Raw genomic sequence first — 16,697 nt, 5'->3', positions numbered from 1 at the left:
CAGACAATCCCTTTTTCATACACACAGGCTCCCAATCTCTCACACACATACACACTCTTTCACAATCTCCTCATATAGGTTCCCTCTCTCTGGCACCCACACTCAAGCATTCCCCCCCCCCCCCCACTCTCTCACCTCCCATGCTCTTTCTCTCCCCTCCCCTCCCCCTCCCTCGCCCTCTGTTTTATTCACCATTCCCTTCTTAATAATTCTTAACATTGTTTGCCTCAGCACACTGAGCTGATGATTTCAAAGTATTATCCACTATGATGCCTAGATCCTTTTCCTGGGTGCTAGCTCCTAATATGGAACCTAACATCGTGTAACTACAGCAAGGGTTATTTTTCCCTATATGCATCACTTTGCACTTGTCCACATTAAATTTCATCTGCCATTTGGATGTCCAATCTTCCAGTCTCGCAAGGTCCTCCTGCAATTTAGACAATGAGCATATCAAAGATTGCCATTGTCATTGGAGAAAAGGTGTGTGAAGGATTACCAAGGTTAGCATGAATGGGTGTGAGAAATACTGTCAGGGTCAGTGGCAAACAAGCGTGCCAAAGATCACCAGGGTCAGTGAAGAATGGCAACTGCCAAGGTCACTGGGAAGTCCCATGTCATGTGAGAAGAGTCCTTCACCTTGCCTTTACATTTCCCTATGTTATGGAGACAGAAAGAGACTGCCAAAAGGTAAACCAAATTTTCATGTGCTGTAGCTCACTCAGCAGCCATCTTGAATCTCCTTCTAGGATGCTTAAGAATTGCCATTGAAAGCCTCTGCAGTGTCTATTGACTCCTGCGGATTTTCATGGCTTCAAGCCTCAAGCTTCCATGAAGATTTCATTTATTTTTCATTTCATTTATTAAAATTTATTAATCGCTTAACAAAATTGTGACCTAGGCGATTTACAGAAGAACGTCCATAAAATAATATCACAAACAAACACTAAAAATACCACATACAACAGCATTGGTCTCTAGTACCCCACAGAAACTGCCAGCATTAAGAAATTCAGACCTTGCATCAAGAGCATTGAAGGAGGATGTTTTTTAGGGAAAGCCTAAATTTCTTCAGATTTGCTGAAAGGGTCATTAATGTTCCATGCTGAGGAGACCAAGGTGTAATTATTTTTGGAATCAAGATATTTAGGGCCACCATTCTACCCTTTCCACTGCCACCTTGAATATAATCTGCTTTGAAGTGTTACGAAAGGTGGAATATAAATAAGTAAATAAATATGTATGTGTGTGTGTGTGTGTGTGTATATATATATATATATATATGTGTGTGTGTGTGTGTCTGTCTGGATTGTTTGGGATTGCAAAAAGTTAGATTACAGCTATTGGCAGTCCCTCCAAACTGCCTGCCCAGAAGGGCAGTCAGGCTCTTAACACATCTGGACCTGCTCGGGTTGGAAATCTCACATTCTTGCAAGACAGAGCATTTTGTTATTCAATTTATATTCTGTTTTTTCGAGCATTTCAAAGTGGATTACATTCAGGTACTGTAGGTATTTCCCTATCCCCAGAGGGCATACAGTCAAATAGGTGGATTTACTAAACTGTGAGAAGGAGACAAGGTCAGGTCGGCCCCATCAGGGGACTTTCAGCTCATTTTTAAGGTTCTAGGGTGCAGAGGCGTGGGGGGCTTTCTGACCCCCAATTACTTTTTTTATTTACTGAACACCCATGATTATTTTTATACCTTTGGGGGATTGGGGGGCACCATACCCCAATGACTTGAATTTATTATTGGGGTAAGGGGTTATCCTGAACCCTAACGATTTTTATTGTAACCTTTGGGGGGAGGCAGTAATTGCACATGAAGTGGACACTTTTTTTTTTATGTTTGAGGAGTTGGGTCAGGCCTAACCCCTACTCAACCTTTATTTTTGGCACGGCTCATTTTTTTTTGGGGGGGGGGGGGTTCCAGGCCCTTTAAATGTAATACGGGAGCCTTGGGACCCACGTTAGAATGTCAGGGCTCTAACATTATATCTAACTAATTTTGAAAAGGTGATGGTGTTTTATCGCAGCTGATCACTTTCTCGGTCGACCACAATAAAATATTGGCATCAAATTATCTAGTAAAGAGCTGCTTTACATGCATTTGCATTATTCATGCATGTAGATCACATGCAAAGTAGCTTGTAATAGGGGAGGGATGTGGGCGGAGCCATGCAAAATATCACGTATATTGCATGATATGCTCTGTTTAACGCGCATATGAGCACTACCCGGAGCTTGATGCATCACTCAGTGAATTTGTACTTGAGGCAACAGAGGGTGAAACGACTTGCCCAAGGTCATCTGAAGTAGCATTCGGGGTGCTCTTTGTGCTTCCATCCTTGCATTTGATCAGCAATTCTAGGGTCTGTTCTTCTATCTTTTCCTGTACAGTAACAAGCTTTGGAACAACTTGCCAGGGAGATTGCGCTAAATAACTGATTTAGGGCAGTTTTGTTGCAGAATTCATTCATATTTGTTTCCTGCAGTGGAGGAGTAAGTGTCAGGGTAGGACAGATGGTATTATTGGAGGAAGCTGTGTTACTGTTTGTGTGTGTTTTTATTGTGAATGTTGTATTTTAACAATAGGTATAATAAATAAGAGGGAATTTATTTTTCAGATGCATTTCTCACCTTATATTCATAGCACTCCAGGTGAGTTACAGTAAACAGAAAAACAAAACAAAACATAAAACATCACATAAAAACACAACCTACAACGACTTTATGAAATCAAGAGCAAACAGTTTAACAATTCCTTATCCTCTAAATCTAAAAACGTAAGTCTGGTGTAATTTATACTTCCCTTAACCACTAATCACCCTAGAGGTATGAAATAGCAGCTTGCTCAGACCTGCCCCAATCTTTCCAAACCCAGCTCTCCTCCCTAGACCAGTATCCAACTTAAACATCCCTCAGCCTTTACCACCGATTGTCTCGAATCCCTGGGTGCTGTTCTCACCCTGCTTCCTACTCTCTCATTTCATCATTCTCTTCCTCCGACACCGATCTCTCAAAATGAAATGCTGAAAGCTGACACGTTGACATCGTAGACACTAGATTCTGGGGCAAAACGAGTGAAAGAGTCTTTCAGAGCTGCTGTGGGGCCTTTGTGGAAAGTAGGAAGAAAAACTTAATGTCATCTTCTTTCTTCCTGGGGGAGTTCAATAAGCAGTAAGTTTCATGTAAACATTTAGCTGTTGGTTCTGGACAGGATAAGGTTAAATATAGATTGATTGGTGTTGGTACCTCACAGTTAAGTGGATGGCCGATATCTCTTTACCCTCTATAGTAACACTGAAATGGTTTTCCTACAGATTTACTGACCCCAGTGCAGTTGGAATCTGTTTCTAAATTCACTGGATGTGCATATCATAACCAGCCACCACCTCTGTGCACGGATAGTCCATACAGGACCATCACCGGACAATGTAACAACAGGTACTATTAAGGGGCTCAGTGGAGAATACAACTCCCGGTGAAAAGGGGGTCATAATGCCTCCCTCGGAGGTCAATATGATTTTTGTGAAGCTGGGATACTAAAAGCTGAATCTCAGTCAATCCCTCTGGAATAGTACAAACCTCGAGGAAGATTCCTCTAAATAGTTACAGTGTTTCATCTTAATGTGTACATTTAAATTCAAAAGTGAGTGACAGATATCGCATGAAATCAGGTGATACCAACGTTTACTGTCCGATGTGCATTGGCCCTGTGCGCTGCTTGTTAATGGTAAATATGTGATGGGATTATTAGACAGTGCTTGATCTCGTTGATGACAGAGGTGAAATGGAAATCCAGCAAGCAGACAAAGTGCAGACAGACTATTAAAAAGGTTCACATTTCTGCAAACAGTTAATAATAGCCTTTGGAAATGGCAATGCATTTCTTGGCGCTGGCTGCAGATTTCCCTGACAATCATAGATAAAGTAGCGTGTGCGGTTGCCAGTTTAGTCCATTTGAATGCTCAGAAGTAAAAGTCATACCTTTTTTATTGGACTAATGTAATGCATTTTAGGGGTAATTCTGTAATAACGCACGTACATTTAGTGACAAATATGAGCAATTTCCAAAGCAAATGAGCACACAAGATTGCTTTGAAAATTATTCCACCCAAACTACCGGTACGCAGTCACACCCGATATTACGCGTGCAGATATTTGGGGGGGATTTTTCCGCGCTTACTTCTGAAAACTGAAAGGTTTATACTTAAGTGCAGACCCCCCTCCCCCATTCATAGCCTCCACGTGCACATTTAGCCACGTGTCTGCTGGGCAGTCCCGGGGAAGCACTGTGTTACCTGCGGAAATGCCGGGGGAAATGGCCCTCTTGACTGGCTTTCGGGCGTTGCGCCCCCTTCAGCAGTCCAGACAGAATGAGCAGCTGAAAGCAAAGGGAGGTGCCCTGACTCTCAGGCCGATACAGTACAGTGCGCTCCACTGGAGCGCACTGTTAACCCGCGATAGGACGCGTGTTTTTGACGCGCTAGCGTTACCTCTTATTCAGTAAGGGGTCGAAAACGCGCGTCCAACCCCCCCCCCCCCCAAACCTAATAGCGCCCGCAACATGCAAATGCATGTTGCGGGCGCTATTAGTTATTCCCGCGCGATTCAGAAAGGAAAATGTGCAGCCAAGCCGCACATTTCACTTTCAGAAATTAGCGCCTACCGAAAGGTAGGCGCTAATTTCTCCAAGCCCCGGGAAAGTGCACAGAAAAGCAGTAAAGACTGCTTTTCTGTGCACCCTCCGACTTAATATCATAGCGATATTAAGTCGGAGGTCCCGAAAGTTACAAAAAGTTTAAAAAAATAAATAAATAATTTTGAAGTCTGCCCGCAGCTCGTGGGTTGAAAACCGGACGCTCAATTTTGCCGGCGTCCGGTTTCCGAACCCATGGCTGTCAGCGGGTTTGAGAACAGACGCCGGCAAAATTGAGAGTCTGCTGTCAAACCCGCTGACAGCCGCCGCTCCTGACAAAAAAGAGGCGCTAGGGATGCGCTAGTGTCCCTAGCGCCTCTTTTTACCGCCGGCCCTAATTTGAATACTGAATTGTGCGCACAGGAGAGTGGCCTGTGCGCGTGCTGGGAGAGTGGGCATTTGCCCGCTCTCCCGCGGACTTTACTGTATCGGCCCGTAAGTGAGTGAATCGCAGATCAGCTGGTGACGGTCATACCGTAATCTGGGAATCACGTGGAGAGTCAGGCAACGTCTGCCTTTCTCTTCATACCTGCTCGTTTATTTGGAAAACCTGATGGAAGGGAGGGCAACTCCCAGAAGCTAATCATTAACTTGGTCCAATAAAAAGGTACCGCCTTGTGTATTTTTTTTTTTTTTGGTTGATTTTTATATTCGCACCTGGACATCTTAGAAATAAAGATCAGCAAAAATGTTTCAGGTGATGCCTTGCTATTAGACTGATCTCACACACGTGTGGTCAGCTTTTGAGCATGATCAGATCAGCTCAGATCTGTTACGGATGCCAAAAGTAAATCACAAACGTATTAGGCCAGTGCAAGTAAAAGATATCCCTCATATACCAGCACCTGCAAACCTTTTATTTCCATGCACTTTAGTGAACTGATATGGTGCCCACACCTGTGCAAATCTTGAAACCTTTACGAGCAGGTGAAATTATATAGTATTTGTTGGCAAGAGATAAATAGTTGGATTATTCTGCAGATACATGCATTAATTGTTATCGGGATATCTCTGATTGGATTATACTTGTGACTGTTAATGGCAGATATGTTATGGGCCTGATTTTCAAAGTCATTTACATGCATAAACCTCCCCTCCCCCTCCCGTGGTTAAGTGCGCGCGTAACCCAATTTCATGTATACTGCTGTGGGCGCTGGGGAGGGGGCGTTCGGCAGGATGAGCAGAAATTCACCCCTCGACAGAGCAGGCAATAACGTTTGCGCCACTTACTTTTTGCGTGTACCAGGGGCTCTTCACCTGGGAATTTTCAAAGCAAACATACGCACGTGTTTGCAGTGAAAATTTGAGGTAAAAGGTGTGCTGAGACGTTACCGCAGCGTGCACACTTATAAACTTACCCCTCGGGGGGGGGGGGGAGGCACTTTTCCGAGGGTGGAAAAAGGGTGGTGCCAGGGGCAGAGTTAGGGCAGGCTAGGTAAAGTGCTCCCCCGGGGAGTATCCCTTTGAAAATCGGTTTTCAGGCCCACAGGGAGGCTGAAAATTGGCCTCCCCAATAAGATTATACCTTGCTTATTGATTGTACATAGACAGGAGAATTGCATCTCCCCCATCGGTCACTCGCTTTGTCTTTTAGTCCCGGGTTTCCTAAATACTTGTGCTTGTTTAGCAATCCATGAGAATACATTTCTCGTTGAAATGTATTTTTCGATGTACTGCAGAATAATTGGGAGTCAATTTTAAACTAAGCGCGGAGCCTGCAAACTCATTTCCAAAAGGAAGCGCCCCCTCCGAGTTTGTATTTAAAACAGGGGCCAGCGGGGGATGGAGCTGCCTGGTCCACACGTGGTGGCGCCCGGTTTGGAGCAGGTGCACACGCGCTCAGTATCTGCGGGCATTTTACATATAATTTTACCCTCCCCGACTTAACACTGCTCCTTTTTTGCTGTGCGCACACTTTAACCCGCAGCGGGTGCCCTAGTTCGGGGGGGGGGAAGGGGCGGACAATTTTCAGCCTCCCATTTTACAAATGGCTGTTTGCCTGCAGAAAAAGCTTTGAAAATTGCCCTCAATATATGCAAGAAAGTACACCCTGCAGGCATATGAGAGAGACTTCTCATCAATCCAGTGAAATCAGTCTCAGATTCATTCATTATTACATTCCCCCAGAAATAAGGTTAGGGGGAGCATTCCTAATGTAAGTTAATATTAGAAAAATACTTAATACAAAAACATGAAAAAATAATAGCAAAGCAAGACAAATGCTGAATAAGAAAAAAAAGTAACTTTTCTTTGTTATCTCTGAGCTGAAACTAAAATATATTTCAACATAAATGTGTAAACTTGCTCTCCCCATACTCCATTTGCACCTGGCTCTGTTACACACGACACTAATAAAGCTCTCTCTAATGCTACAGGAAGAACCCTCTGCTAGGGAGCTCCAATCGGGCCTATGGCCGCTGGCTTCCGGCAGAATACGAGGATGGAACTTCCCTTCCCAAAGGCTGGAATGAGCAGAGACGTTATTCAGGATTTCGCCTCCCATTGGTACAGCATGCCTTCCTTTTTACTGCGGCTGCTTATTGTATGTTCAGTCTTTTTGTACGTAGTAAGTAAGTGTTCCAGGATGGAAGGGCTTGAATCTCTGTACGTGGAGTGCACAGGAAACATGTTGGCTGGATCTTCCAGGTTTCCCATACACGTCAGGCATTCCATAGATCTTTTTGACTGGTGGGCCTATGCTGGATTTAATTAATATTAATGTGATTCTCAAATGTACACATGGCCTTTCCAGAATGCTCAAGGCAGAAGTGCAACAGCATAAAAACATCAGCATCGGCTTAAAACAAAACCAAGGCAGGGTAGTTTTTAAAAGTCTGCATAAGTCAGCACATACACGCATAGGTAGGAGCATCTAAACTTATGCTTCAGTATCTCAACGTATGTTTCAGTATACATGCAGGAAAATGCACACTTTCTCTAACCATTATATAAAAGTACACGTCGATATTTTGTGTTTAATAATTGCAACGTGCGCATAATAACCCTGGGCTATCTGCGGAGGTCAGGTGTTTTATACAGAATGCGTGCACGCCACTTATGAAGATACTTGTGTGCGAACTTGGAATCATCAGGTCACCAGCACCACCACTGCTTTATCCAGACCCTCCAGCACTAACCCTTCGCCATTTTAACCCAGACCTCCCAACCAAGAACTGCAGACAACAAAGCACGTGCAATTTCACATCCGCAGCTTAATTAGCAAGTGTAAATGTGCAGGGACAAGTTCAGCAGTGTATGTGCGCATTCTGCTTATAAAATAGGATCTTGCCGCTTGTGCGAGATCTTCAAAACCCACCACAGAACGCCCCTTTTCTTCTGTCCACTTTTACATGTGACACTGCTAGAACACGCATATTTTGGGCTCTTGATAATACCATTAATACTATTTACACGCACACATGTACTTAATGCATGTAACTTCCAATTTTATGCGTGTAAATGTTTTGAAAATTTAGAAAGTAACTGCAAAACTTCCTTATAAAACCCAAGCAAAATATTTAAGACAAAATAAAACAAAGCATATAAAACTTACAACAAATTCAAGTATAAAATATCCATGAAACTACTCGAGGTGCAAAGACTAGCTGAAGCAGGCAAGTCTTAAGTGTCTGAAATACAAATAGCCTACTTCCAACTTTGCTTCTCTAGGAAAAGTATTCCATCACTAATGGGGCAGGGGGTTGTGCCTTAAGAGGAGTGGCCTGATGGTTAGAACAGTGGGCTAAACCAGGGTTCAAGCCCTGCTTTTTCCACTCCTTGTGACCTTGGGAAAGTCACTTTATCTCCTCTTGCCTTAGAAGTCCATATTTAATAAGCTGGTGATACGTTATCCAGAGAAGTTCATCTGGATGTTCATGGAACTTAGCTGAGTAAGTGTCCTGCTGAATATCCGGGTACAGTTATCCGGATAACGTTAGACCTGCTATTTGTGCAGACCCGACTTGTCCACATACATTTAGTTGCATAGCACTCGATCTAGTGCTATCCTGGTTACTATATCAGCCGGCCTTTTGCCCACCTTCCATCCCACCCCCCCTTTTTGTCCAGCTAACTTTCAGTAAGCCAGGTGGTGGAAGGAGGCAGAAAGGCCCAGAGGAAGGAGGCCTGGCCTTAGAGAAGAGAGAGGGAAGTGAATGCTGGGGACGGGTACTGGGCAGATAAGAGGTAGAGAGAGAGAGTGTGCTGAGGGTGAATTGGCAAGAGCGTGCTGGGCAGGTGGTGGGAGGAGAGAGCATGTATGCTACATCGTGGGGGGTGGAGAGAGAGGGTGGAGAGTGGGTGGCAGGGTAGAGAAAGCGAGAAGGTGCTGTGGGGGTGGGAAGAGAGAGAAGGTGCTGAGCAGTTGGCAGAGTGGGGGGGGGAGAGACAGTGCTGGGCAGATGAGGGTGGAGTAGTGAGAAAGAGGGCAAAAAGGTTGGGGTGATGAGAGAGAACAACACTATGGGGAGAGAGAAGAGATGCTGGACCAGACGAGAGGGAATAAAGAGGGGGATGCTGGGCAGAGAGATTTGGGGGGGGGGGTGCTGTGCCAGAGGCAATACCATCAAAGAAGTGAGCATTGTGCCAATAGGTAAGAGTCTGGGGGAGGGGGCAAGATCAGGAGTTCACCTATGGCGCCTAAAACCCTTACACGGGCCCCTGAAATCACTGTTAACATATGGAATACAGTCGGCATGTAATAAAACATAGCAAGAAATATATTACTGGTAGATATGCCATATAATAGAGAAATCTAAATCTGAAAAAAAAACCCCCAAATAATAAAATACTAAACCAACTACGAAAGACTGTTAAAAACCTTGAAACTTACCCCGCCTGGTTTCCTCCCCAGAGACAGCCAGTGATGAAACAGACTTTGCTTCAAAACATAACATTTATTAAGTAACTTAGAGATCTATAAGAGCTGGCAGGATTTGTTTATTTCATGCATGCATACAAAGTTAAGATAGCGGAAACTATAAGGAAAGTCAAGAGGTTGTGTTTCCTTATGGGAGTAGAGGAGCTAAGTATCACAGAATTTAACTGTTCACCCAGCCAATCTACTCTTCGTCGTAAATTTGTCTTTTAAGCACTGGAACAAGGCTTATACGTCCCTCCCCTTTGCTCATCTCTACATTTGCTGGTAATTTTCCTTCATGTGCCCCTCAGATGTTACATATCATGCTTATTCAGTAGTTCATTGTTCTTGTAGGTTCTCAGGCACTTGGACACTTCTTTATCTCACATTCATTTTGCAGACTCATTCTTTTCCACACTATTGCACAGCTTCTGCTTTTCTGTCTCTGGGCTGGCCATGACCTTGTATTTCAATTACTAGTCAACATGGGGCAGTTTTTCTTAAAACAGCAATTAACAACTAACTTAAATTCCTCAAGACCCAGTTTTCCATGGACAGGGACTGTCGTTTATTTTTCCTGGGGATCTTAATGTTATATTTAAAAAAAAAAAAAAATCAATGGAAAAATATCTTTTCCTGTGGGTTATTACAAAGTAATTTTTCTTACTTATTTTGTTTTTGTTATAACCTTGAAATTCCCAGGCCAAATAAAATAAAAAACAGAAAACTAAGGTTCCGGTCCATGGAGTAGCTGGAACTTACATGTCTATTTTCAACCCAGTTCGGTGTGCAATTTACCAGTCTTTATTTTATTTAGTTATTAACGTGGATTTGATATTCCAGCTTTTTGTTGATTGCCACAAAGCAGATTGCAATAAAATGAAGTTTTCTTCTGCACAGGCTCGAGACGTGTCGAACCAGATAGCTCGTTTCACCACCAGCGTCACATTGGATCAACAGAGAGCACTCATTTTTATGCAGTGGGGTCAGTGGACAGACCACGATCTAGATCTCGCCCCGGAGACTCCAGCAAGAACAACTTTCCTCAGGGGTTTGGACTGTGACCACAGCTGTGTCAAGGCACCTCCCTGCTTCCCACTCAAGGTATGGCACAGGGAGAGAAGAAGGGATAGACAGGCCTGGGTTTGTCAATGGCACACTAGGCCTGTGCCTAGGGCGGCAAAGATCTGGGGAGGCAGCAGGCTGAAGATTTGCTGCCTCTCAGCTGTGCTGAATCACATTCAGCAGAAAACAGCTCTCCGCTTCCTACTCCAGTTCCTCCCCTCCCAGACAGTGTTCAGGGAGCAGGAGAGGGGGTGAGCCTGCAGCAGACAGAGCAGAGAGGGATCATTCTGGGGAGATTAGGATGGGCAGAGCCGAGATAATTGGAGGGTGGGAAGAGAGGCTGGGGGATGAGGAGGAGGAGGATCGGCTGCTATGTACATCTCTGGGTGAGAGAGAGAGGGGAACGAGGGCAGGGGGCAGTGTTCATGTGTGTGAGAGAGAAGGGATTGGTGCCAAGGGTATGTGTATGTCATATTGAGTTGGGTGCAAGGAGGAGCAGGACCGGAGCGTGGTAAAGACAGCTCCCTCCTCTCTTCCCATTCACTGCAATTCCAATCCTCCCTCCCTTGATCTTGGATTCCATCCCCCAAATCCTGGAACCCCCCTTCCTACCTCTTCCTTCTCCCCAGATCCTGGAAGCCACTCCCAAACTCTTCCTAGTCCTTCCTCCTCTTCCTCAATCCAAGAAGTTGCCTCTCTCTCCCTCTTCTTCCTTAGTCCTTGTTCTTTCCCACACTCCTCCTCCTTTCTCCTCTCCCCACCTCCGAGGCCTCCTCCCTGTACTGATACTTGAGATTACTTTTCTTCACCAATAAAAATAAAATAAATTCTAAGTTATACTAATACATATATTATAAAACATTTATGTTTATAATGGAATATAAAAGATACAAATGTTTTTGTTTCAGAATTTTTAGTTTTTCCCAGAATCTACCCCCACTCTGCCAAGGTAACTGGGGGACTGTGTCTTAAAGACCTTCTGCTCCCTATTGTACAACCTTGGGGGGGGGGGGGGGGGGTGGTAGAAGGACAGGGGATAATAGCACTAACCATGCTTAAGGGCGCCAAAATTCCTAAATCCATCTCTGGGGATAAAGATGTTTGGATGGCAATGGTTAACAAAAAGCAACACGGACACTCACGTGTTTCAGTCTTTAGGACTGGTATGGCATTTACCTTATGATGAGATCCTGATTTCCTAAGTGTATTAAAATACTACATTCAACCCTCTGTGATTCCATCGATGATTGCTTGAGAGTCTTGTAGAATCAGACTGATGCTGGCCCGTTTCCAAATAAGATACTCCAAACATAAAAAGTGTCAATCCAGGCCAGACCCATTATCCATTGAGCCCATCATTCTGTCTCTGATATTGGCCAGTTCGGGTCACTTGAAAGTATCCAGCAGATCCAAACAGGGAGAGCCATTTTCTCCCATTCGTGTCTGTATGGCTAATAATGGTGAGATACCAGTTTCGGAGATGGTTTTCAAGGGTGATGAGTCAGATGAACTGAACCAAATTACTGTAAACCTAGAAGATGTGTTAGGCCAGATTGACAAACTAAAGAGTAGCAAATCACCTGGACCAGATGGTATGCACCCCAGGATTCTGAAGGAACTCAAAAATGAAACTTCAGATCTATTAGTTACAAATTGTAACCTATCATTAAAATCATCCATTGTACCTGAAAACTGGAGACTGGTCAATGTAACCCCAATATTTAAAAAGGGCTCCAAGGGTGATCCGGGAAACTATAGACTGGTGAGCCTGACTTCAGTGCTGGGAAAAATAGTGGAAACTATTCTAAAGATCAAAATCTCAGAGCATATAGAAAGACATGATTTAATGGAACACAATGGTCAAATATCCACATACATGTGAGGGTAAATTAAACAGGTATTATCGTTACATCACATATATCAAACAGTATACCCATGTTACGTTTTACACAAACACTTTATTATTAATTAATTTTTTAAAAATTAGACATAAACATGGTTTATATAACCTGTACAATACATCTCAACCATTCATTCACACATATATACCAACAATATCAACATTAACTAACATAACATATTACACAAGTTAAAATACAAACACAATTATCAAATATCCCAATATTGCACTGAAAATTGAAGCTGCTCTGCTTTGTTTCCCCTATGTATTATCCCACTATCTATCACATATTTGAAAATGTAATTATTAACAGGATATTTCTCTCTTTACTATATTTAATTACTCGTTGAAGATATTACTCTACATGTTGTACACTTCTGACATTATTTTCTCGCTTGATGTATCCATAAACTCCCAAACCGATGATGTCCCGACAAGAAGCTCTTGTTTCATCCGTAGATTTCGTCAGGGGTTGCAATTTTCCAATATCCTCTTATGTAGGGAAACTCCATCTACACTTTTTAAAAAAAAAAATACAAAAAACTTCACAGTCTCAATCAATAAACTCATTAAACTTCAATAACAAATATTTTCTTAATTCATCACCAAAATCATTTCCACTGTATAGAAATATCACATAAACATCTATTCAATAATCCTTTTAAACCAACAATCTTTGTCATTTCATCAAAAGAACAAACATGAAATGATGAAATGACATAAAAATTTTTGGTTTAAAAGTACAGGAAACAGAGTAGGATTAAATGGTCAATTTTCTCAGTGGAAAAGGGTAAACAGTGGAGTGCCTCAGGGATCTGTACTTGGACCGGTGCTTTTCAATATATTTATAAATGATCTGGAAAGGAATACGACGAGTGAGGTAATCAAATTTGCAGATGATACAAAATTATTCAGAGTAGTTAAATCACAAGCGGTTTGTGATAAATTGTAAGAGGATCTTGCGAGACTGGAAGATTGGGCATCCAAATGTCAGATGAAATTTAATATGCCTGCACCGGTGCCCTCGATGCCTTCATTGGTGCCTCCAGTACTTCCCTCAGTGCCTTCAGAGCCTAGACCGGGACCTTCAGGAATTAGGAATGTGAATCGGGCTTTGGACGATTGGAAATATCGGACGATATTTTCAAAATCATCAGAAATCGGGGGCTCCCCCAAAACGATAGGAAAACCCCACGATATTGATCATGGGGGTTCTCTTATCATTTTGGGGGAGGGCGTGAAAACGGAACACAAAAATAACCCCTAAATCCACCCCGACCCTTTAAAACTAATCCCTTAGCTTCCCCCTCCCTCCCGACCACCCCAAAAACTTTTTACAGGTACCTGGTGGTCCAGTGGGGGTCCCTGGAGCGATCTCCCGCTCCCGGGCCTTCAGCTGCCACAAATCAAAATGGCGCCGATGGTCCTTTGCCCTTACCATGTGACAGGGTATCCATGCCATTGGCCGGACCCTGTCACATGGTAGGAGCACTGGATGGCCGGCAGCATCTTGTGCTCCTACCATGTGACAGGGGCTGACCAATGGCACCGGTAGCCCCTGTGACATAGTAAGGGCAAAGGCTATCGGCGCCATTTTGAATACTGGCAGCCGACGGTCCGAATGCAGGAGGTTGCTCCCGGACCCCCGCTGGACTTTTGGCAAGTCTTGTGGGGGTCAGGAGGGTCCCCCAAGACTTGCCAAAAGCCCCTGGTGGTCCAGCAGGGGTCCGGGAGCGATCTCCTGCACTCGGGCCATCGGCTGCCAGTAATCAAAATGACGCCAATAGCCTTTGCCCTTACTGTGTCTAAGGGGCTACCGGTGCCATTGGTCAGCCCCTGTCACATGGTAGGAGCACAAGATGGCGTGGGCCATCCAGTGTTCCTACCATGTGACGGGGTCCGGCCAATGGCATGGATACCCTGTCCCATGGTAAGGGCAAAGGGCCATCGGCGCCATTTTGATTAGTGGCAGCTGACGGCCCAGGAGCAGGAGATCGCTCCAGGGACCCCCACTGGACCACCAGGTACCTGTAAAAAGTTTTTGGGGGGTCGGGAGTGTGGGGGAAGCTAAGGTATTAGTTTTAAAGGGTCGGGGTGGGTTTTTTGTTTATCAGCTTGGGCGCAGCCGATAAACAAAACCGCGATCGGGCCCAATGAAAAAAAAACCCACATGTGAATCGGAACCAGAATCCGAACCGATTCCGGTTCTGATTCACATCTCTATCAGGAATACCATCGTCCCATCCTTCTCAGGTTCCTAGAGGGGCAGGTGCTGATCCCTATGACACCTGGACTGACGATTCTTCTCAAGACACCGATGACTTTCCATCGCCACCTTCTCCTACTGGAAGCAGGAAGCGTTCTCCTCCAGATGACCTATCCTTCATAAATTTTGTGAAGGAAATGTCTGAATTGGTTCCCTTCCAATTGCAGACTGAACAAGATGACAGGCATCAAATGATGGAGCTGTTACAATTCCTGGATGCTCCCTAGGAAATAACCTCCATCCCTATTCACCAGGTTCTTTTGGATCTCCTCAAAAAGAACTGGGAACACCCTGGTTTTGTTGCTCCAGTTAACAGAAAAGCTGATACCACTTATTTAGTCCAGTCAGACCCAGGATTCCAGAAACCTCAGTTGGATCACCAGTCTGTGGTTGTAGAATCTGCCCAAAAAAGGGCAAAAAGATCAAAACCCCACTCTTCCTTTCCCCAGGTAAGGAACAGAAATTCCTGGATGCCATTGGCCGGCGTGTCTTCCAGGGATCAATGCTCATCTCTCGGATCGCCTCTTACCAGCTGTGTATGACCCAGTACAACAGGGTCTTATTCAAGCAGATACAGGACTTTGCAGAGTCCCTGCCTCAGCAATTCCAGGAACAGCTTCAAATCCTGGTATACAAGGGTTTCAAGGCAGGGAAGCATAAAATAAGATCCTCTTATGATATCTTCGACACCGCTTCCAGGGTGTCTGCAACTGCTATTTTGGTAAGAAGATGGGCCTGGCTTAAGTCTTCTGACTTGTGCCCTGAGGTACAAGACAGATTATCTGATCTGCCCTGCATAGGAGACAATCTGTTTGGCGAACAGATTCAGCGGACGGTGGTGGAACTCAAGGAGCATCATGAGACCCTTCGCCAGTTCTCTCTGATGCCCTCTGAGTATTCCTCCAAACAGCCATTCAGGAAGGATACTAAAAAGTTATTCTTCCGTCCAAAGAAATCCTATCCACCTCAGTCTAGAGGTCATTCTACGAGGCCTTTCCAAAAGGCCCAGTCTCGTCAACCTCGTAAACAAAAGCCACAAGCAGTTCCTCAGCCGGGCCCTGCTTCCGGCTTTTGACTCCTGCATAGAGAGCAGCAGCCAGCTTCCACTGCCTCAGATACCAGTGGGAGGTCGATTGTGCCATTTCAACAGGTGGCACACAATCACCTCAGACCAGTGGGTCCTTGCTATAATCTCTCAAGGTTATCACCTGAACTTTCTCTCCATCCCACCGGACTCCCCACCTCAGCTGACATGGGGAACATTTGACCACTCACCACTCCTGGAACAGGAGGTTTCCTTCCTCCTCCAGTCCAGAGCAATAGAACCAGTGCCCTACTCCCAACAAGGCCTAGGATTCTATTCCCAGTACTTTGTAATCCCCAAAAAATCAGGCGGTGTTCATCCAATTCTGGACCTACGTGCTCTCAACATGTACCTCTACCGAGAAAAGTTCAAGATGGTAACCTTGGGTTCCCTCCTTCCTCTTTTCCAAAGAGGAGACTGGCTCTGCTCTCTAGACCTCCAGGATGTGTACACACACATTGCGATATCTCCATCTCATTGCAGATTCCTGAGATTTCTGGTAGGCCCCAAGCACTATCAGTACCAAGTGCTACCATTTGGCCTGGCATCTGCACCACGAGTTTTCACCAAGTGCCTCGTAGTAGTAGCAGCCTTCCTCAGGTCTCAAAGTGTTCACGTCTACCCCTATCTAGACGATTGGTTGATCAGGGCTCCCACTCAGCAAGCTGCTCTGTCGTCCCTACATCTTACCTTACACACTCTGATTTCGCTAGGATTTCTTGTCAACTACGAGAAATCCTGCTTAGTCCCATCTCAAAATTTGTCCTTCATAGGGGCAGACTTGGACACCTTTCAAGCAAAGGCATTTCTGCCTTGACAGCG

The 16,697-nt window shown here is 44.6% G+C and overlaps 1 protein-coding gene across 1 annotated transcript in view; it reads left to right on the top strand.

Moving 5' to 3' along the window:
* Positions 1-16,697, top strand: part of LOC115097197 (myeloperoxidase-like) — a 64,843-nt gene that overhangs the window by 3,485 nt on the left and 44,661 nt on the right. The window contains exons 4-6 of the mRNA XM_029612793.1: positions 3,324-3,447; positions 7,078-7,207; positions 10,461-10,664. Coding sequence (XP_029468653.1) covers positions 3,324-3,447; positions 7,078-7,207; positions 10,461-10,664 — 458 coding nt within the window. The remainder of the gene's footprint in view (positions 1-3,323; positions 3,448-7,077; positions 7,208-10,460; positions 10,665-16,697) is intronic.

The sequence above is a fragment of the Rhinatrema bivittatum genome, chromosome 8 (assembly GCF_901001135.1).
Source record: "Rhinatrema bivittatum chromosome 8, aRhiBiv1.1, whole genome shotgun sequence".
Classification (NCBI taxonomy): domain Eukaryota; kingdom Metazoa; phylum Chordata; class Amphibia; order Gymnophiona; family Rhinatrematidae; genus Rhinatrema; species Rhinatrema bivittatum.
The sequence above is the reverse complement of the archived record's forward strand: the minus strand, read 5'-3'. Positions and strand labels throughout refer to the sequence as shown.